At 41.7% G+C, this 21,961-nt stretch overlaps 1 protein-coding gene across 8 annotated transcripts in view; it reads right to left on the bottom strand.

Moving 5' to 3' along the window:
- Positions 1-21,961, bottom strand: part of BTBD7 (BTB domain containing 7) — a 63,615-nt gene that overhangs the window by 15,066 nt on the left and 26,588 nt on the right. For 6 of the 8 annotated variants that reach the window (XM_065685582.1, XM_065685583.1, XM_065685581.1 and 3 more), the window contains 3 exons: positions 12,144-13,223; positions 2,924-3,132; positions 1,566-1,641 (listed from right to left, as the gene is read on the bottom strand). In XM_065685582.1, coding sequence (XP_065541654.1) covers positions 1,566-1,641; positions 2,924-3,132; positions 12,144-13,223 — 1,365 coding nt within the window. Of the gene's footprint in view, positions 1-1,565; positions 1,642-2,923; positions 3,133-11,811; positions 11,978-12,143; positions 13,224-21,961 lie in introns of those variants that run through there. The other 2 variants (XM_065685587.1, XM_065685589.1) reach the window with 2 other exon arrangements.

The following is a 21,961-nucleotide window of genomic DNA, read 5'->3' as shown; positions in this document are numbered from 1 at the left end:
CTTGGAAGACGACAAAATGACAACAGCTGATGACACATTCAAGTCGTTCTCCCTCCCCAGCTGAGTACCTTCATCTCTATTTCAGGTATTGTGCCCAACCTGAATTCAACTAGCTTCACTCTTTGAGGAAACCTGTCAAACATACCCATCCTCCCTTCAGTACACGCAGGTCAGGTGTCGGCCACAGCCCATTACAATTTCTAATGCTTTCTGGTATTTGACTGACGCCACCACATACTCAGAGCTGCAAAATCAGGACTGTTGCAGAGGAATTTAGATCAAATTACTAGACTGTATTTGGTCCCAGTCTGACAGAACTTGATGTAGTTTTTATTTCTGCCTTTGCTTATCATGTTACCTGATGACCCCAGAAAAGAGAAATGAGCTGCTTGCTGAACACCACAGGCCAGGAAGAAGCGCAATTACTCCAAATGAGCAGCTTCTCCCCAAGCCCAGGCCCATTACTGTTTAACTGGCTCCATTACATCTCAATATGCCTGAAGACAAACACTTGGAAAACCTTTTTTTAAAGGTTAATACTTAGGTCACTAAAAGCACACATTTTAACACGTCCATGACAAGTTGTACTGCAAGCAGTTAACAGTATCCGATTGAGACTCTGGGGTGAGGATGAACTACAAACTCCTTGCATTTGTAATTTGGGAATATATATTCTGGGAAATACATATTTAACCTACTTCCCACATCCAACACGTGAGACTGCCCTTGAAGTTACCACTGCAGCGATAATACGCATCTGAGGGAATAAAAATACATTTATGTCTACTTCAGGAAGAACAGTGATGCCACTTAATGACTTATTTCTCACGATCACAGATTTCTGTGGGAGAAATGTACTAAAACTGAAGTGAAAGGTTGACACAGTAAATGAAGAGTAAGACTACTGTGTGAAGCCTGCAGGGGCACAGAAAAGATATTGCAGGGTAGGGTTATTTTTTTTAGTTGATGAATTAATTACAAGAAAAATAATTCTGAGATAACAGAAACCAACCAGACTTAAAAGTCTGAGCTGGAAAGGACCTCTAGAGGTCTGGTCTGGCCACAATCACTGCCCTCTCCCCATACTGGGTAGAGCAAGTTGGCCATGACTACATCCAGTTGTTTTTTTGAACACCTCCAAGGATGGAGATGCTATAACTACTCTGGGAAGCCTGTTCTGGCATCTGACCATCTTCAGTTTCTTGCGTTTAAACAGAATTTCCTGTACTTCAGTCAATGCCTCACTGCCTCTCATCCAGTCCTGGCTAGCAAGAGAAGAGCGTGGTTCTATCTTCTTTGCTGTCATTAGATATTTGTAGACTTTGCAGAGATACCCCCAAGCCTTTTCTTCTTGAAGCTAAACAATCCCAGCTCCCTCAGAATGCCTGCCTTCTCATTATTTAGAGAACAAAAGCTTTAAAAAAATAAGTACATTTGTTTAGTTTTGACTATGTTACAAACCAAGTACATGAAGAAAATTTCCTTAAGTTACAGATTACCCACAAAAAGAACTTCCATACATTTTGGTTTATGCAGTTTAGTACTGTGGTTTAAAGGATCCTTACCTCGATCTGCTATTCTCTTCATCAACTGGTGCTCTCCCCATTTAATCAGATATTTAAGAATATCTTGTTCACTTGCCTAGTAGAAAGAGAAAGTCAGCAATCTATGCATGCTTAGTTTAATGTCACATGCACACACAAAAAATATTTGTACTTTATGATCTGCTATACCACTTCCGTCACATATTTTAAGGTAACGCTGCTGGCATAACACCACCATAATTTCTAGATTCATGTCACTGAATCCCTAGGAATGGGGGATGGGGAGATTTCTACAGAAGTAAAAAAAAAGTTGTCTAGCATGAAAACTTACAGGTATTAAACTTCAACAATTTAAGTTAATTAAAAGAGGCAGTTCTAAAACTGGGTGTCTGGACCTCTTGTATAATATTACAAGTTCAGTGTCTGTACAGCCTGGGAAGCAACAAAAATAATCAAGCCAACTAAATTATAGCTAGGCAAAGAGAAAGACTTTCAGTAATATAGAGAAAACAACTTTGCTTTGTTCACACCTATACACGTGTTACCCACTCAACAGTTTTATAGGAAAAAATCATGTACCAAAAAATTTAGATTTATCTATGTAATTTCTTAATGACTAGGGTAGGAAATTTAACCATAGTACACATGTTCATGGAAGATCAACAGTACTCTTCCTGTACTTCCTGAAGTGTTCAACTTAAAAAACCCCAACACTTTCAAATAAGCTCTAACATTTAAAACGTAAATAATTAAAAAAAACAGGCAAGACTGGGACAGATACAATAAAAAAAAAAAAATCCAGTCATCTTTAAGCTATAAAAGATTGGTCATCATTATAAAGATCTCCCCTGAAGAGAAATCTTCCTCTCCCTAAAACCACACAATCACAGAAGGAAAGTCATAAGAAAAGGAAAGAAATTCTACACTATTCATCAGAAAATTTACTTTCATGTCTCCCCAAAAAACAAATAAAGCCTTCTGAATGATTATTAGTTTATTAGCTCCCACTGCTTCCAACTAGGATGGACGTTGTTGCAGCAAAATTACCACCACAGTTCCGTAAAACACTTCAACATGCAAGACAAATGTTACGTTCAGAAATGCTTTAAAATAACTTGCAGCCATTTCTAAGCTATTATTAGGCTTCTAAGCAACAGCACATACTACAACCAGTTTGGGTTGTATTACAACCCAAGAACAAAAGTCTCCTTAATCACTACTTCAATTTCATTTTCTACATATGACAAAAGCAATGCTTAGTGCACATGCAAACCCACTCTTGCCTACTATTTAAAATGAGCTACTCCCAAGCGCTTCTAGTAATGGTATAATATATCCTGCTTCAAGCAGGACCACCTCTATTCTGCTCTGCAGGTTACCTGTAAATAGTCAGACTGGATAGCTGTGAGCAGGTGGTCCTTGCTGAGTTCATAGAAGACATCTGAAGTCATGACCTGGGTAAACTCCTCACAGAGGAAATGTAGCGCTTGGCGATGTACCCACTTGGAACCGTACGGCTGAGAGCTCCACTTTAGAATGGCAATTAAGGTGTCTAGTGAGATGCTCTCTGCAATAATATCTTCACAGCCTAGGAAACAGAAGCAAAAATCAATGGTGTTGCTACAGAAGCACTTTGATGCTAAAGGAATAATACACATGGCTTAATCGGCAATAGAAAGGGTTGTAAGACTCCCAGTGAGAATAAAAACAGAAGTGCTCCACAGAGCAAGATTGCAAACAGAGTTAAATTCTGATTAAAAGTATAATAATTTTATTATGGTTTAGGACTCTAACTATACAGTCATTTACCTCTTAAAGGCACATGAAACATCATGTCTGCCAGTGTGCTTGGATGAACTGGAAAGCTAGTTCAGTCCTACTAGAACTTCCTTTGTTTAATACATATTATCTGACTGTTTTATACATTTTAAAGTTGCAGATTTGAATTAGAGTCACTACTGTTTGCAACAGATTCACCAAAGCCCATAAAGTGTAACAGAGGTGGGATTTTCATCTGTATCATTTTGCACATGGACCCTCCAGGGACAGAGCATTCAGAGGAACAGACGCACTGTTGGTACTCAGCTGCTCAGCACAGGATGAGGGAAAAAAACCCAACATTTTCTGACTCCCTGAGAAGCAGGAAGCAGCAGCTGGTTGCCCTAGGCCACCACCCTGGCCACGGTATCAAACAAGTACAGAGGGTGCCAGGACAGGGAGCCCTTCCTCTGACAGGGAAGCAGAAAGTGAAGCATCCAACAGGCACGTATTCTGAGCAGTGGTCAGTCTGCTATAGTTTCTTTGTACCCACTGCTGCATTAGGATTTACTCTTTCCAAATCACATGCTTTCTGAAGAAGAGATGGGATATTTAAGCCTCCTGAAGTCAGATGAACAGATTTGGAAGAAGTGAGGGGAAACATACTGTGGTAGGGCTGAGAACATGGGTACTTGGGGGTACTGAGTAAAGACAGTACCACAATGCTGGTAGCTTGAACTCTCCAATAGCACTCTGCTGATTTCATTTGTACATCTGGTTTATATATACACAGAACACTACTTCTACTTGTATTATAAAGACAGCAATTTACAGGAAAAAGTCCTATTCTAGAATTATACATTTCGGTCTCAATCCACTACAGCCACAAAATTACAGCTGTGCTTATGCCCATGAGAGGTCCCTGGACAGTTCAGAGCGGCATGCTCAGAGCAGTATGCTTGCACTGCAGTTATTTTACTTCTTATACATCATAATTTTCCTCTCAGTTTCAAGGACATTTAAAAACTAAGCTTTGACAGTTGTTTAGAGAACAGTATCTCATTACTGAGCTCTTGGACTAAACTGAGGAAGAAAGTGGTTAGCACAGTAATTTTAATGTTCATCCAAGACAAAGATCAAACATGCTCTCCTGATGCTACAGATTTCTGAACTGGTTGCATTGATGTAAGACACCAGCAGCAATTAATAGCCTGACTCACCTGAGAAAAGGAAGACCATATGTCAACATAGCCACTGAAAGAAGGGCTAGCAAAAACACATTTCCAAAACATGCATTAATGGCAATATTATACTATTAATCCCAAATTAGACCTTCCCTTTGCTTTTGACAAAGGAATAAGCATTGAGTCATGTTTCAGTGCACTATGTTCTTTACCATTACTGAAGTGATACGGCACTTCTCAGAGCTATCTATTACCATTAGGTTACATCATGTTATTACTACTGTAAGTAAGAACAGATGCCTTACTACAGATATTGACCTCTAACCTGCACAGTGAGGACTAGCTTAAAGCCAGGATTAAAGCAAAGATTGGTTAGAGGCACTTGGAACATCGCCCTCATCACCACTGGTACAGACAAGAGCAGAGGTACAGAGGAGGAGAACTGCTCTGAAATAAACCCCCAGACAAACCTACCTTTAAAAAGAAAATACCTCAGCATATGTCAGAAATATGAATAAGTCTAAACCCTTCCACTTCAAGATCCACTTTTACTTACAGTTTTCCTTACACAGTTAATGGCTGACACACTGTAACTTTGTTGTGCAATTCCCCCTTATCTTCCCTTTGGGACTCAAATAAGGAAAAAGTTAAGTTAGCAACAAGCCTGGCATGGCAAATGAAAGCTAACTATGACTTCTAACCAGTATGCTTAGAAGAGAAGCCTGCATCCCTGAATAAGAACTGAAACAATTCTTTAGGATCACATTGTGTTGCATTAAGTCTTCCCTGCTAAATCCTAACACAACTTTTTGCATGCACTTATACCGCTTGCACGCAAGCTGACTTCAGCAGATGATTACATCCCCCTGAAGCCTGAAGATCACACGTAAGGACTGCTCTGTTTCAAAGGCAGTACATAAAACCACTCACTGAAAGCAGTCACAAGGAAGCTCAAACTGTAAGGGCAAAGAGACTTATCTCAAAGTGAATGCCATTCCTGGTATTTCATCTGACATTTACTTTTGAAACAGTATTTACCCCCTGCAAAGACAGAAAACTACATTTCTGTGAGAAATGCAGTTCCAAAGATGTAAGCAAACTGATGGATAGGAACAGAGCATCAGCTCAGTCACAATTCTTCTGTCAAGTCTAGTTACTGCTGCACAGCTACCAAAAATACGCTGTCATCAGGTGAAAAGCTCATTCAGGATGCCTAGCAACTAAACATTCCTTTTCCCAAGTAATTTTGACAATGGGTCAGAATTGCAGGATTGTTAAAAGTATTTCTTTCAAAGTAAGCATGAGGTAGTAATTAAAGTGTTTTCTGAACATCTAAATAAATTGGGGCAAGCCAAGTCTAGCTGTTAAAGAAATCCAGTTTATTTTTCTCTTTGGCAGAACTTTTTTTTTTTTCCTTTAACAATCATTCGCTTGGCAAAAAACAAACACCCCCCCCCCCCCGAAAAAAAACCACACCAAAAACCAAACAGTCATCCAATAGCCACAATATTGTTCTTCACAGTGGAATGGCGCATTTTTCTCTTCTGAGTACTATTTTATAATATTCAGGGAATAGCAGCCATTCCAAGACACATTTGTAGTGCCCCAGAGTGCTCCACCACAAGCTTCTGTAACCATTAACTATTATCTTTCACATATTCAACTCAGTCTAAAGACATTAAAGACGACTATAACATTTTGGACAAATTAGGCTGTTCATGTTCTCCTGTTGCTGGATACCAATAGGTCCATCCTGCCTACAAAGAGGCAAGTCCTTTCTGCTTCCCCAATTATCTCTCAAAAGCCCTTCTAAACAGAAATAGCTTGAGCCCATATTTAGCATGCTAGTGAGTAGCTTGGGATCTTATCAAGACAGTTGACAGACCCACTAAAGACAAATTAAGTGTGTCCAACAGTTAGCAAAAGTTAACTGTTGGAGGCACTTAACACCCATCTCACCCATGCATGAGCACCCTTGCTGCTCTAACCAAGCTTCTAACTGAAAGAGGAAGTAAAAAAGGAAGACAACATTTGTTTACCCTCTTTCCCACATCTGACAGACCCAAAGCTGCAAATGTGTCCTGTACTTGCTAAGAACTCCTTACAAGGAAGCCCACACTCAGTGGCCATGGAAGCACGCATGGAAGTTAACCCCCTTGATTAATAGCGGTATTAAACCAGATTGTCATCTTCTCGCACTCCACACCTCCTGCTCTTCTGTCACACTGGTGCTGAACTAATTTCTGTCAATCCTGCTTCCAGCAATGTTAAATCCCAAATAGCACAAACCCTGGTGCCAGCACAGAGAACAGGAACAAGTGGACTAATGTAGGAGGCAAGGCAGCAGTACCGCTTTTTGACAGCCAAACAATCTATCAGGTTCAAGTGAAATACAACTTGAGACATAGCAAAAGGAATTTAGGTTCTCCACAGCAGTAGGCAAAACATCAGTCACAAAACTAGCAAGAGCATGTCAGAAGACTTATGCAGTTAAGTGTATCTTTTTAACTGGTTATCATTTAAGCTGCAACTGCAACAATCTCTACCTTCCTGTAACTGTATCGCGAACAAGGGATCTTGAAATTCAACATCCATCTTCTGCATGAAGGCTGACTTTCCCATTTTAACATTATTGCCTCCTGGCAGCACCATATTCTCTGTCTTAAAGGAACCCTGCTACAGGGTTTTTGCAGGGATTTTTTTTTTTAAGCGCTTTAGCTTCTTGAAGCCTTAATGCTTTTCCACATCCTCACCAAATTGTATATATACAAGAACATCTTTGAAAGGAGATTACATCAGTAGTTAACTACATCAAGCCTGTAATTTTGCAAATTTGTGCATTATTGACCACATTTTAGAGCTCTGAAGCACACAAGTTTTGGGCTACATGAAGATGCAAAACTATGTGAATGTTTTGCAGAAAAGAAAACAAGACCTAAGTAGCATTGGATAAAGAAGGGCTCACTAGCAGCCAAACACTTAAGTCTATTGCTAAATTCAATACCTCTTTTGAGCTATTTTTAATCCCTGTGCTGATTTTTGTAAGCACAAAAATTTAAAACATTCAGGTACTCTCACCCTTGGAAGGCTGAACCCAAAGTACATCTACTACAGCACACTATTAGGTATATATTTACTTCATATATTTATAAAGTATTTTTTGCTTTATTCGTATACAAAGCTCACAACTTCATAGCACTTCAGATTAACTATTAAAGGCAAAATTAAAATGCTGTGAAGGTAAGGTCAGGCAGCATTCTGTGTTATGCTAATCATCCTTCCACAGTGAAAAGTCCAAGTTATGTTGAATCCAATACAGCATATTATGCAACCACCCGAAATATTAAATTAGGAAGCAGATTAAAACAATGCAGCTCGTGTTATTTAAAAGTATTTTCATTTATGATATGGCAGTTACAAAGGTCTTAAACATTCTAAGACATTAACAGCTGGATTTTTGCAGTTTCAAGTTTAGCCAGAAATGTAAGGTAGTCGTTGCATGTTTAAAGTGTTCCAAATATGTGGCAAAAGCTCTCAATATTTTCTCTACCAAACAACAAAAATTAATTTACTATTCTGCTCCTGCCACATGCAAAATGCATAAACTTAGGAAGCCTGAAATCCGCTTCTACATTTTTGGCTTCTTGCAGCCATCAGTTGATAACAGCATTCCTGAAGCAGCACATTCAGCAGCAGGCAGTAAGCTGATCAAGCTTAAACAGAAAAGAATCGTGGGTCAGAAACTAAAAGCTGACAACTTAACCATAATAAACCAGAAGGAAGAACTTAACATGGGAACAATGAAGGGCTGAGGAAAGAACTGATATTTGGAGGGAACAGGCCAGCCATCACTGTTCAGATTTAAGCTGTACATAAAACTTGTTCAGATTTAAGTTCCTAGAACACAAGTGACTGAAGGAAAAATCCAGAAATGGTGATCAGATCTGTTTCTCTGCAAACTGTGATATTACAAAGTGATTTTATATGCCCAGTTGTACAACTTGGTCAAATTCTTTGTCCTTGCATATAGCCTTGGAATGCAATTGCTCTAAGGAAGATGCTTTCCACTTCCTAGTTTCTCCAATCTTAAACTTCACCATATAAACCCTAAGCAATAATATCAGGATTGGGTACAAGTGAATCATTGTAAGGAGACAGTAGGTCAGATTTTTGTTAATATTTACTTGATCATACCCAATATTTGCTCTAATTTTCCCACAATAAATTTGTGTTTATTTAATACTGCTACTGTGGGCTTTCTGGCATTTCAGTATTTCAGTCCTGCTAAGATCAAGGGTACTTTTGATGTCAGGCACTATCTACCTCTAGATCAAAGAGAGCACTACTGAATATGGCTTCAAAATAAAGTTTTAGCTCTTAGTCTTGTCACAAGTAAAGTCAACATCTAAAAATAAAAGAAAATCAAGAAGTTTGAAATTAAGGGTTTTTTGTTGTCAATTTTACTTTAGAAAACTTCTCATCAGGCAGAAAAGATTCCCAAGCAAAACTACTTCAGTCCCAGTATCCAAAAACCTGTAACAGAAAAAACACACTGGGAGAAACAGAAAAAACACAGGGAGACTATTCATAACAGTAAACAACAGGGCCAAGATGCAGAAGGGGATTCACATACTTAAAATAGCTATCTAATAAAATTAAGATACCTGAAGTCAAAATTCTCTGCAATACTGCACTGCCACATCCACTGCTAAGACTGGAAGGAGGGATTATTTTAACAGCACATGACGAACAGGGCCAGAAACTGATCTGGTTTAACAACTGCTACAGAAGAGGAAGGGCTAAGTGATTTTTAAACCTGATCTTGGCGAGTTAATGTGTTAAAACAATCACAGTACAGCTGACAGAGGGCAGCAAGTTAGCATGAAGACACAAAAGCAGGAGTAGAGTGCAGAAACAAGCAGGCAGGGCAAAGAAACATTCCAAGAAGATGTGCCTGAACCTCCTGGGGAGGGCTCTAATACTCACAGCTTCTGTAAAAGCAGTGAAGAACTTCACAGGTACAAATGGCTTTCAGTATTATCAGCTTTACAGATGAGATACACTTGCTGATTAGTTCATTTATTCAAATTAGTTCATTCAAAGATCCAATTAATTTTATCTTGGAAGATAAGTGACAACTATCAGCTGAAACAAGTTAAGCTGAAGGCAGAACAAATTCTAAATAAAGTAGTCTTGCTTTGCTTGGACAGTGACTTCATCATGGGGAAACCATCTATTAAAGTACATCAGAAAAGGAGTATCACTGTGTTATGAACAGGAAGATTTCCATGGAAAAGAGTCAAAGCTGAATCATCTGCTGAAATTTAAGAAAAATTACAACATCTGGATACTTACAAAAGTCCCTGAAGACAAATCATACTAAAAATCTGTTGAAAATACGAACAGTTGATCAGAAGCTTTAAAATACATCAACTTCACTTGACACTCAGTTACAAATACCTGGCCAAAACTGAGTCAAGCTGAACAAAACAATTTGGAAAGAGTATCCAGGCTTACATGACCCAAAAAATATTTTCCAGGAAACCAGGGAGACAAGCTTTAGCAAGTTCACAATTGGCTAAGATGAGTGAAGTGAATCAAAAACTTGAGCCACCTGGGGGTACAGAAATCTAGAAAAGAAACACAAGACATTAGCTGCTGCAAAAGTCATAGCTTGGGCAAAGCTGCACACCTGCAGCACAAGAGTAGAAAAGTGCTGTCAGAGGACAAAGATAAGATTTCATGAGAACAGCCTGCTCAGTGATCTCCTACACCAACACAATACTCTCTCTTCTAGCGTTGCTCTGCATAACACCTAGAAGTCAGATGTTTTGAGTGGCAGCTTCCAGTCACAGAGATGATCAGAGGACTGGGAAGCCTGCCACATGAGGAAAGGCTGAGAGAGCTGGGTTTATTCAGCCTAGAGACAAGAAGGCTCAGGGGAGACCTTCTCACCATGTTCCAGTATTTAAAGGGTGGCTGCAAAAAAACAGGCTCCCCTCTCACAAGGAGTCACATGGAAAAGACAAGGGGTGATGGGCAAAAGTTACTGATGGGGAGATTCTGGTTGGACACAAGAGGAAAATTTCTCATAATGAAAAGAAATCATCCATCGGAATAATCTCCTCAGGGAAGTGGTGGATTCCCCAACGCTGGACACTTTTAAGATTAGACTTGACAGGATGCTGGACCATCTAGTCTATGTCATGCTCTGCTTAGAAAGGGTGGACCATATTATTCCTAAGGTCCTTTCCAACCTTGTATTCTGTGATTATAAGATATACTTTTCCCTGAACAAATAAGATTTTTTAATTTTCATTATAAGATTATACCAGAACAATCCTTCAGTGTCAGCAGAGTACCAATGACCTGAACATGAACTCAGCAAATTGAGTATTAGATTATTAGATACTGACTTCACTGGCATACAGATTTTCTACAGACTGTTTACCGCTTTCTCCTGTAGCTAGGCAATGCAGCAGTGATTTGTAAAATCATCATTAGTTCCAGTTAAAGTCTAGAATTTCATTACCTAAAGGGGTACCAAATTTACATTTGTTATATTGGACAATACAATAAATTTCAATCTTGGCCTGATTTTACTGCATTTCTCCCCTATGTATAAACCACCTTCCCACAGCTCACCACTTCTGTGGTCAGACACAGGAAAAGAAGACCAGATGTCTGAAGGCCACTGCATCCCCCTACCTCTTCCCAGTGACAATCCCCAAAACGCTACATCTCTGGTTCAACTATAGGGCCACCAAGACCGAGCCCACACTGCTGGACTCAGTGGTTCCAGCCACCCAAGCATGCTGCTTGGGTGCTGGCAAGCCATTCGGCTCAAAAGTAAAATTCTTATCCCCCACTAGCAAGGCCTCAAAAAAGTGCCGTATCCCATTATTTAGAATACGGCCACTAAACAGTTGAAACCCCAACAGATGAAACAGCAAATAAAGCTCCTGCCACCACAAGAGGCATTTTTAGTTCCCTAGTCAGTGTTGCACCACCTCACCAGAGGTTGTAATAACCCTGGCCAGACCCCATGTACAGGAAGTATGTTACCAAGATTTGAGTGACCCTCAAGAATAACAGGCAGAAATGAAAATTTCTAAGCTTTAAAATACCAACTGCCCCTGCCTTCAGTTCTGTAAATCAAGTAGAAGATACTAAAAACACAGGACTAGTGTAATTAAGCTGTTTAAATTCATTTCTAAACACAAGACTGCAAGCTTGGTGTACCCTCTTTAACATAAACAACAGAAATAAACATTCAAGTTTACATCACCTAGGGGCACTTCATAACAAGTCTAAATATTTCTTCCTCTCAACAAGGATCTCTTGTATCCTCCCATCATTTACACCCAAAAAATGGATTATAGATTAAAGTACATAAGAACAGAAATATACCAGTTATACATATCTGACTTAAGTAGCATGCTTCAGTAATAATGCGCAATACAAAGTTCTCACATGGCATTTCTTCTGTCCCTAGAAAACACAGATGGATTATCTACAACACAATTCTCTACAAGTGTAAAATAAGCCTTCCTAGGAATTGTCAGCCCTTGACAGCAATACTCAATAGACATACTTACACTGCAAAATAGCTAAGAAATTGTTCTGTAAGGTCATACATTTTATAGCAAGGACGTACCTTGTGCAAGCATGTTAAACTCCAAGAACAGTGCTATGTGATAAAGCTCCATAGCTTCTTCAGCCCTAGTCATGTTTAATTTTCCTGCTACAAGAGCTTGAACTTCACTTAAACTGCCCACTGAAGGACTGGAGTGCAAAACGGAGAGGTCCACCACATCTGTATACATACAGTTCAAAATGACCTTAGCGTATTTTTTTGGTATGATAGATTCATCCAATATAATTCTAGTTGGAGTTCGTAGAGTTCGGTCTGTGATTTCTTCACCAGTTCGTATCCTCCTCTGCAGCAGGTGACGAAAAAATGGAGATCGTGATGAAATAACAGCTTTGTGAGCTCTGAGCTCTTCATCTAGACAGTTCTGACTTCCACCAAAAGTTTCAACTAAGTCAGAGTTGGATGAAAAGCTAAGAACCACATCGTAGTAGCACATGTAATCAAAGAGCGCACGCATGTCAACATCTAATGAATTTGGTGTTCCAAATTCTTCACTAAGCTGCACAAGAATATCAACATTTTGGAATCTTGAATCCTCCATTCCAAACTCGCCTGTATAAAGGTAGTGTAACAAAGCAGAAAACATGGGCATATCTATGCCAGCTGTGTTAATATCCATTATTATTTCTGCCCCATACTCTGGTGAGGAAGAAAGCAGCGTCTTAAAAAATGGACATCTTGCTGCTAGTATCGCACGATGCACAGGAAAACAAGTTTCTTGAAATATTAAGTCTACATCAGTGCAGTATTTGTACTGATAAAGTTCAGCCATGTCTTTTTGTAGCGTCCTGGCTTCTGGTCTTGCCAAATTAGCTTGTAGATAAAGTTCCTTTAAGGCTGACGTCCCCTCATATTCTTCTACTAATGCATTAACATCTCTGACATCCCAGCCTGAGAGGAGCTCGCGCATCTGCTTGGCGTGGTCAGCAGACCGGCTAGACTTCCGACGCTTAATGAATTTCTTTTTGAGGGTGGCAAGGCCAGAGGTTTTCTTTTTCTTGTCTTGAGGTTTCTCATGGCCATGGTCAAGGCTATAGAGCTTTGATTCACAGCCATAACCTTGATGAGAGTAGGATGATGTCCCTGAAGGCAAAAAGGAAAATTGAACACATTTATTCTTTACATTTAAAGGAAGGGCCATAAGACATAAGCAGTCCATCAATGTCCCTGCGATTTACACAGTTTTTCCTTCTGAGATGAAATAACTCAGCAAGTTGGAAACCTGACTGAAGCCCTTTCAAATGATTAAGAATTATTTTTTTCTTCATCTATAAGCTTTTTTTTAACGCACTCAATTTTAAGAACCAAGCAGTTGATGGAACTTTGTAGCACATGGTAGGCTTATCTAAGCAGAAAGAGAACACCATGGTCAGAATGTTACAAGTGCCACTGTGCTACCTATAGGAAGCAAAAAATAAAGCCTTTTTGGAAACTTGTATGACCTCAGATAAATAGTAGCATCTCCTCCTTCAAAGTGCTTTTTCAAATTCTATTCTTCAAGCATTAAGTGCTATTTCAACAATAAAAACATCCCTGGTGTCAGAGAGTTAGGATAAGTCACAAGAAAAAAAAACCAAACCACAGTATGAAAACATTCAGGGAAAATGAGGACAATAAATACACTTTCAACACAAATTTAATAAGAAAATTAAAATTCTGTCATATGATAATCAGGTAATTCCATAAGTCAAACACACAAAATGGGCTCCTTTCCACAGAACTATAGATATCATTTTTGTGTCTACACCTCATTCAAAAGAATGTGGAGAATGGAAGTTCTGCTGTATTATTAAAGCTGTTCTTCGAAAAGAGCACTATACAATCAAAGTACACAATTATTTTACCTCTCAAAAATAATTTATAGGGAAGTTATGAGCCAAACATGTCATAAAATAAAAAACCGATTCCCCTGCACATATCTGTGTCACACACCCGCTCTGTTCTGCCAAATGAACCTCCGCTGATTGCCAGTTTGAACCTACACGCTATACTGTAGCACTGATAACAGCTGATTAACAAAAAGAAAAATTAGAATCTGAATTTCTAGAACTAATGGAAAGCTGAAGTAACATTTTTGTAAAAAAAGTTAAAACCAATAGTTTCAACAGAAGCACGACACTCACTTTAAAAGGTTATTTCTCCAACTTTATTTAGAATCATAGAATCATAGAACAGTTAGGGCTGGAAAGGACCTTAAGATGATCTAGTTCCAACCCCTGTGCCATGGGGCAGGAACACCTCACACTAAACCATGTCATCCAAGGCTCTGTCCAACCTGGCCTTGAACACTGTCAGAGATGGAGCATTCACAACCTCCCTGGGCAACCGATTCCAGTGCCTCACCACCCTTACAGGAAAGAATTTCTTCCTTATATCCAATCTAAACTTCCCGTTTAAGTTTTAACCCGTTACCCCTTGTCCTGTCACTACAGTCCCTAATGAATAGTCCATGCTCAGCATCCCTATAGCCCCCTTCACATACTGGAAGGCTGCTATGAGGTCTCCACGCAGCCTTCTCTTCTCCAGGCTGAACAGAATCACAGAATCACAGAATCCCAAGGGTTGGAAGGGACCTAAAAAGATCATCTAGTCCAACCCCCCTGCAAGAGCAGGGTAACCTACAGTACATCACACAGGAACTTGTCCAGGCGGGCCTTGAATATCTCCAGTGTAGGAGACTCCACAACCCCCCTGGGCAACCTGTTCCAGTGCTCTGTCACTCTTACGGTAAAGAAGTTCTTCCTGATGTTAACGTGGAACCTCCTATGTTCCAGTTTACACCCATTGCCCCTTGTCCTATCACTGGATATCACTGAAAAAAGCCTAGCTCCATCATCCTGACACCTACCCTTTACATATTTGTAAACATTGATGAGGTCACCCCTCAGTCTCCTCTTTTGCAAGCTAAAGAGACCCAGCTCCCTCAGCCTCTCCTCATAAGGGAGATGTTCCACTCCCTTAATCATCTTTGTGGCTCTGCGCTGGACTCCTTCAAGCAATTCCCTGTCCTTCTTGAACAGAGGGGCCCAGAACTGGACGCAATATTCCAGATGCGGCCTCACCAAGGCTGAGTAGAGGGGGAGGAGAACCTCTCTTGACCTACTAACCACTCCCTTTCTAATGCACCCTAAGATGCCATTTGCCTTCTTGGCCACAAGAGCACATTGCTGGCTCATGGTCATCCTCCTATCCACCAGGACCCCCAGGTCCCTTTCCCCTTCACTACTTTCCAGCAGGTCAACCCCCAACCTGTACTGGTACATGGGGTTGTTCTTCCCCAGATGCAAGACTCTACACTTGCCCTTGTTAAATTTCATCAAGTTTCTCCCCGCCCAACTCTCCAGCCTGTCCAGGTCTCGCTGAATGGCAGCACAGTCCTCTGGTGTGTCAGCCACTCCTCCCAGTTTTGTGTCATCAGCAAACTTGCTGAGGGTGCACTCAGTTCCCTCATCCAGGTCATTGATGAAAATATTAAACAGCACCGGTCCCAGCACCGACCCCTGAGGAACTCCACTAGTCACAGACCTCCAGCTAGATTCTGCGCCATTGACCACAACTCTCTGCCTTCTTCCTTTCAACCAGTTCTCGATCCACCTCACTACTTGATCGTCAAGCCTCAACTTTCTCAGCCCGTCTTCATGCAGGAGGTGCTCCAGTCCCCCGATCATCCTCGTGGCCCTCCTCTGGACTTGTTCCAACAGTTCCATGTCCTTTTTATGTTGAGGACACCAGAACTGCACACAATACTCCAGATGAGGTCTCACAAGAGAGGGGCAGGATCACCTCCTTGGACCTGCTGGTGAGGGGCAGGATCACCTCCTTGGACCTGCTGGTCATGCTCTCCTTCTGATGCAGCCCAGGATACGGCTGGCTTTCTGGGCTGCGAGCGCACACTGCCGGCTCATGTTCATTTTCTCATAAACCAGCACCCCCAACGCCTTCTCCACAGGGCTGCTCTGAATCTCTTCTCTGCCCAGCCTGTAGCTCTGCCTGGGATTGCTCCAACCCAGCTGTAGGACCTTGCACTTGGCATTGTAAAACTTCATAAGGTTGGCATCAGCCCACCTTACAAGCCTGTCAAGGTCCCTCTGGATGGCATTCCTTCCCTCCAGGATATCAACCAAACCACACAGACTGGTGTCACCACCAAACCTGCCGAGGGTGCACTCAATCCCACTGTCCATGTCACCGACAATGATGTTGAACAAGACCGGTCCCAACACCGATCCCTGAGGGACACCACTTGTTACTGGTCTCCAGGCAGACATTGAGCCATTGACCACAACTCTTTGCGCCAGGTCTTTAACCACGAAGTGGCCCACCTATCAAATTGATGTCTCTCCAATTTAGAGACAAGGATGTCGTGTGGGACAGTGCTGAACGGTTTGCACAAGTCCAGGTAGATGACATCAACTGCTCTACCCCTGTCCATCAGTTCTGTAGCCCCATCATAGAAGGCCACCAAAATGGTCAGGCAGGATTTCCCCTTAGTGAAGCCGTGCTGGCTGCCACCAAGCACCTTGTTGTTTTTCATGTGCCTTAGCATGCCTTCCAGGAGAATCTGCTCCCGGATTTTGCCAGGCACAGAGGTGAGACTGACTGGTCTGTAATTCCCTGGGTCTTCCATTTTCCCCTTCTTGAAACTGGGGTTTATATTTCCCTTTTTCCAGTTGTCGGGAACTTCACCTGACTGCCATGATTTCTCAAATGTGACGGCCAGTGGCTTAGCAACTTCATTTGCCAGCTCCTTCAGGACCCACAGATGGATTTCATCAGGTCCCATGGACTTGCGCAACGTTCAGGTTTTCAAGATGGTCTCGAACCAGATCCTCTCCTACAGTAGGCCCAGGGTCTTCATTCTCACAGTCCCTACATCTGCCTTCCAAGACTTGGGTTGTACGGTCAGAGCATTTGCCAGTGAAGACCGAGCATTTGCCAGTGAAGACCGAGGCAAAGAAGTCATTCAGAACCTCAGCCTTCTCTAAATCCTGTGTAGCTAGCTCTCCCAATAGCTTCTGGAGGGGGCCTACATTGTCCCTAGTCTGTCTTTTATTCACTATGTACCTATCGAATCCCCTCCTGTTATCCTTAACATCCCTAGCCAAGTTTAATTCTAACTGGGCCTTGGCTTTCCTAACCCGGTCCCTAGCTTCCCAGACTACATCCCTGTATTCTTCCCAGGCCACCTGTCCTTGCTTCCACCTTTTACAAGCCTCTTTTTTCCATCGGATTTTCCTCAGCAGCTCCCTATCCATCCAAGGAGGTCTCCTGGCCCTTCTGATGCACTTCCTTCTAGTTGGGATGCAACACTCCTGAGCTTGCAGCAGGTGATCCTTGAATATTAACCAACAGTCTTGGGCCCCCCTGCCCTCTAGGGATATATCCCATGGAACCTTACTAAGCAGGTTCCTGAAGAGGCCAAAGTCTGCTCTCTTGAAGTCCAGAGCAGTGAGTTTGCTGCACACTCTTCTCACTGTCCTGAGGATCTCGAATTCGACTATCTCATGATCGCTGCAACCAAGGCTGCCCTGGAGCGTCACATTTCCAACCAGCCCTTCCCTGTGGGTGAGCACGAGGTCAAGCATGGCACCTCGCCTTGTTGGCTCCTCTATTTCTTGCAGAAGGAAACTGTCTTCCACACAATCGAGAAACCTCCTGGATTGCTTGTGCCGGGCTGTACCGTCCCTCCAACAGATAGCAGGGTGGTTGAAGTCTCCCATGAGAACAAGGGCCTGCGAGTGTGAGGCTGTTCCTTTCTGTCTGTAGAGTGCTTCATCCACAGATTCCTCTTGGTCAGGCAGTCTGTAACAGATCCCCACAGTAATATCCCCCATAGCTGTCCCCCCTTTAACCCTGACCCACAAACTCTCTGTTGACTGCTCACCTGTCCCCAGACAGAGTTCCATATTTTCCAGCCTATCCCTAATGTAATTAGCAACTCCCCCTACCCACCTGCCGGGCCTGTCTTTTCTAAAGAGCCTATAATCTTCCATTCCCACACTGCAGTCATAGGAGCCATCCCACCATGTTTCTGTGATGCTTATTTAATCATACTCCCGTAGACATGCACACATCTCTAATTCCTCGTTTGCTCCCCATGCTATACAGAGGCATCTGAGACGAGCTCTAAATGAAGCCAGATCATTGGCTGGAGTAGCTGGAATATCTCTACATTGCTCCAAGCATTTATTGTAGGTGCTGTCAACTGACTGGGTGTGTTGGGATGGAATGATGCCCCCCTCCCCCAACACATCTAGTTTAAAGCATCCTTGACCAGTCTGGCAAGCCTCCTACCAAAACCGCTCTTCCCCTTGTCAGAGCAGCTCCACCACCCTCAGTAGACCTGGCCTACTAACTTGGGCCCCATGTTCAAGATACCCAAACCCCTGACTATGGTACCACCCTTCTAACAATTTATTAGCCTGCCCAATCCTCCTAGCCTTTTTAGGTTCCTCCCCTGTATCCTGGGGAATTGACGAAAAGACAATCTGAGCTCCAGAGCCTCCAACCACCTCTCCCAGGGCTCTGTAGTCCTTCTTTATGTTCTTCAGGCTATTGCTATCTGTATCACTAGCACCCATATGGACCATTAGAAGTGGTTAATAGTGGGACTATTTTTTTCTCTAAGTGGGAATTTTCTCTCCAAGCCAGATGTTGAAAAATCTTAGACATGACAGAAAAAGGAAAACCAAGTACACAAACCTAGCTACTACTTCAAGAGAAAAGAGAAACCAGAGGAAAACATTTGCAAATGGTATACAGATTGATAACAATGGCAGCTTCATCTTAAGTAGTATTTGTCCACTTTCTGTTGGGAATAGTTAACTTGCTTCCACCAGCACACTTGTGTAGCTTCATTATTTATTGCCTTTTCAGGTCTTATAAGTTCAACACACATACAACTGCAAGAGTTTCAGGGGCCTTTTGTAACTCAATCTATCACTGCGCAATTCCATTTGTTTCAGGTAGATTTGATGGGATGCTATTTTGACAGCAATGTCATAGGCCAGTCTGTCAAAACAGTGCTTTAGTAGCCGTATTTCAGGTGAGTATTCCTTGAACTTCAAAAGACACAGGAGCAAGTCAAAGTTGTATTTGAGAACACAGCAACTGTAGCTATTAAAGATTTCTGTAAATTGTTTTATTATTTAAGCCTCAGTAATTCTAAGCAACTTTATATGCTGGCTTTTCTGCAAAGCTAATTAACCCCCCCCCATATCATGCAACACAATGGTTTTATGAATCATCTATTAGTGGGAACTTTGGGAAGTAACTTCACATTCTTTGAAGAAAGACCTCCAACTATTTTATTCATGCTACATCAAATTTTGCTTGATCAGGCAACGTGTTATCAATCATACTGTAATTTCAAGACAAAAAAAAAGTATCATTTTAAATCAAGAGAACAGCAGTAACTCAAGACAATTTCAATAAAGGGTATGCCGCAAAATCCACCATAAAAATTCCTTCCACATGATATACTAGGTATTGTAACAGGAAAGTAGATTCAGTCTCCTGCTGACAGAAACAAGCCTAGAATTTCTGCCATTTAAAAGTATCGATTACATTTCACAATAAAAGCATAACTATGGTCAATCTATAATGATAGATTCTGCTCCAAGAGAGTATGCCAGCTCATTTCATGAAGTATTTCGGACTCTAATGGCAATTTTGAGTATGCAGCATATTCTCTTAGATTCCACTAAAGAAAAACTAGGACACCACAAGTTTCATTTTCTTTCTTCCCTGAAGGCTTCTGTGAGGTATTACTTGCATGTGAATTGCCACAAAATACTAAAACACTATTCAAACCTTTGTGTACCCTGTGCTACTTACAAGATTTAACTTCAGAAGTACTGCACACATTGCTAATAACCCTTACAAGTAGATAAAACACTGCTACAGAAGTGCCACTACACAACTGCTTTTTGCTAGAGGCAGAAGCAGAGAGGCACCAGCATAGCCTCTCTGGGTTCAAAACAGCCAGTGGCTCCCTGCCCCTCCAAGAAAGAATTTGGAAGAGCCTCTTTTTTACCTGCTTGTAATTCCTTAATAAGGCAGCAGCATTAGAAGTAGGAAAAATAAATTTATTCCCCACTTCTACACTAAAAGGCACTGACCTATTAAATGCTGCTAAAAAGCAACAGCTACTTCATGCCCCTAGACCATATCTAGCTCTGAACAGATAAATATTTACAAGGAACATATGATTGCCAAGAGAAACTACTTGGGCACTTGACAATGTATAACGGGATCTGTCTAGTCCTCTGCATGCCTACACATTTTAAAATCTAATTACAGAGCTCTATTTAATAAACATCTTGAACAGATGTACCACCCTAGAAAATGGTGTGAAATCCTCCTCCTGAATGCTGTAGACAAAACGGCAAGGAGATGACTAGTGAAGCCTTTGCTAAAACAAAAGTGGTTTTGTTGGGGGGGGGTGTTACATTAAGAACACTGCATTATTTTTTACAGATTTATCTTCTCTTCATAAACTGCAAGCAAATTCAGCATGAATCAATTAACAATGGCAGCTCAGCCTACGAAAACAACTGTGCTTTGCCAAATCGGTTCTCAGCATTTAATATTCACCTTACATATACAGCATAGCGGTGCAGCACTTTAATGGTAAAGCAGCATGTCTAAAACAAATCCTGGACCAAGTTTCCAGGAATAAGGCAACTAATACATATTATGTAGCTGTTATAACTCTAGTCCCCATACTTCCATTCTACTTTGGGGTAGTAAATAGATCTTAATGCGTTCTACATTTAAAAAATAAAAAGAAAAATAAATCTGTAAAAGTTGATTTAACATGGAGAATGGATTGAGAGGACTTACGGATGTTGGCAGACGACAGGCTCAACATGACCCTGGCAGCATGCACCTGCAGCTCAGAAAGCCAACCATATGTTGGGTTGCATCAAAAGGAACAAGACCAGCAGGTCAAAGGAGGCAATTCTCCCCCTCTGCTCTGCTCTCTGGAGACTGCACCTCCAGTACTGAATTCAGCTCTAGAGGCTCCAACATAAAAGGGACATGGACCTGTCAGAGTGAGTCCAAAGGAGGCCAGAGAAGATGCTCATAGGGCTGGAGCACCTCTGCTATTAAGAAGGGCTGAGCAAACTGGGCTTGTTCAGCCTGGAGAAGAGAAGGCTCTGGGGAGACCTTACAGCAGCCTTCCAATACCTAAAGGGGGCCTACAAGAAATTTGGAGAGGGTCTTTTTATAAGAGCATGTAGGACAAGGGGAAATAGCTTTAAACTGAATGAAGGCAGATTAGGTCAGACATTAGGAACTGATCCTTCACTATGAGGGTGGCAAGACACTGGAACAGGTTTCCCAGAGAAGCTATGGCTGCCCCATCCCTGACAGTGTTCAAGGTCAGGTTGGACAGAGCCTTGGGCAACATGGTCTAAGGTGAGGCATCCCTGCCCATAGGAGGGGTTTGGAACTAGATGACCTTTAAGGTCCTGTCCTGGGTTCAGCAGTAGCAGTAATTTTTTCTCCTACTTAGTACCTGGTGCAGTACAGTGGTTTTGACTTTCAGGCTGGGAACAATACTGGTAACACTGATGGTTTTAGTTGTTGCTAAGTACTGTTTACTCTGACCAAGGACTTTGTGAGTCTCATGCTCTGCCAGGGAAGAGGGGAAGCCAAGACAAAGCAGAAACAGGACACCTGACCCAAACTAGCCAAACGGGTATTCCATACCACAGCACATCATCCCCAGTGTATAAACTGGGGGCAGTTACCCAGAAGGGTGAGATCACTGCTCGGGTTGGGCTGGGTATAGGTCGGCAGGTGGTGAGCAGTTG

The sequence above is a fragment of the Lathamus discolor genome, chromosome 6, assembly GCF_037157495.1.
Source record: "Lathamus discolor isolate bLatDis1 chromosome 6, bLatDis1.hap1, whole genome shotgun sequence".
Lineage (NCBI taxonomy): Eukaryota > Metazoa > Chordata > Aves > Psittaciformes > Psittacidae > Lathamus > Lathamus discolor.
Note: the sequence above shows the minus strand (reverse complement) of the source record. Positions and strands in the feature narration are given on the sequence as shown.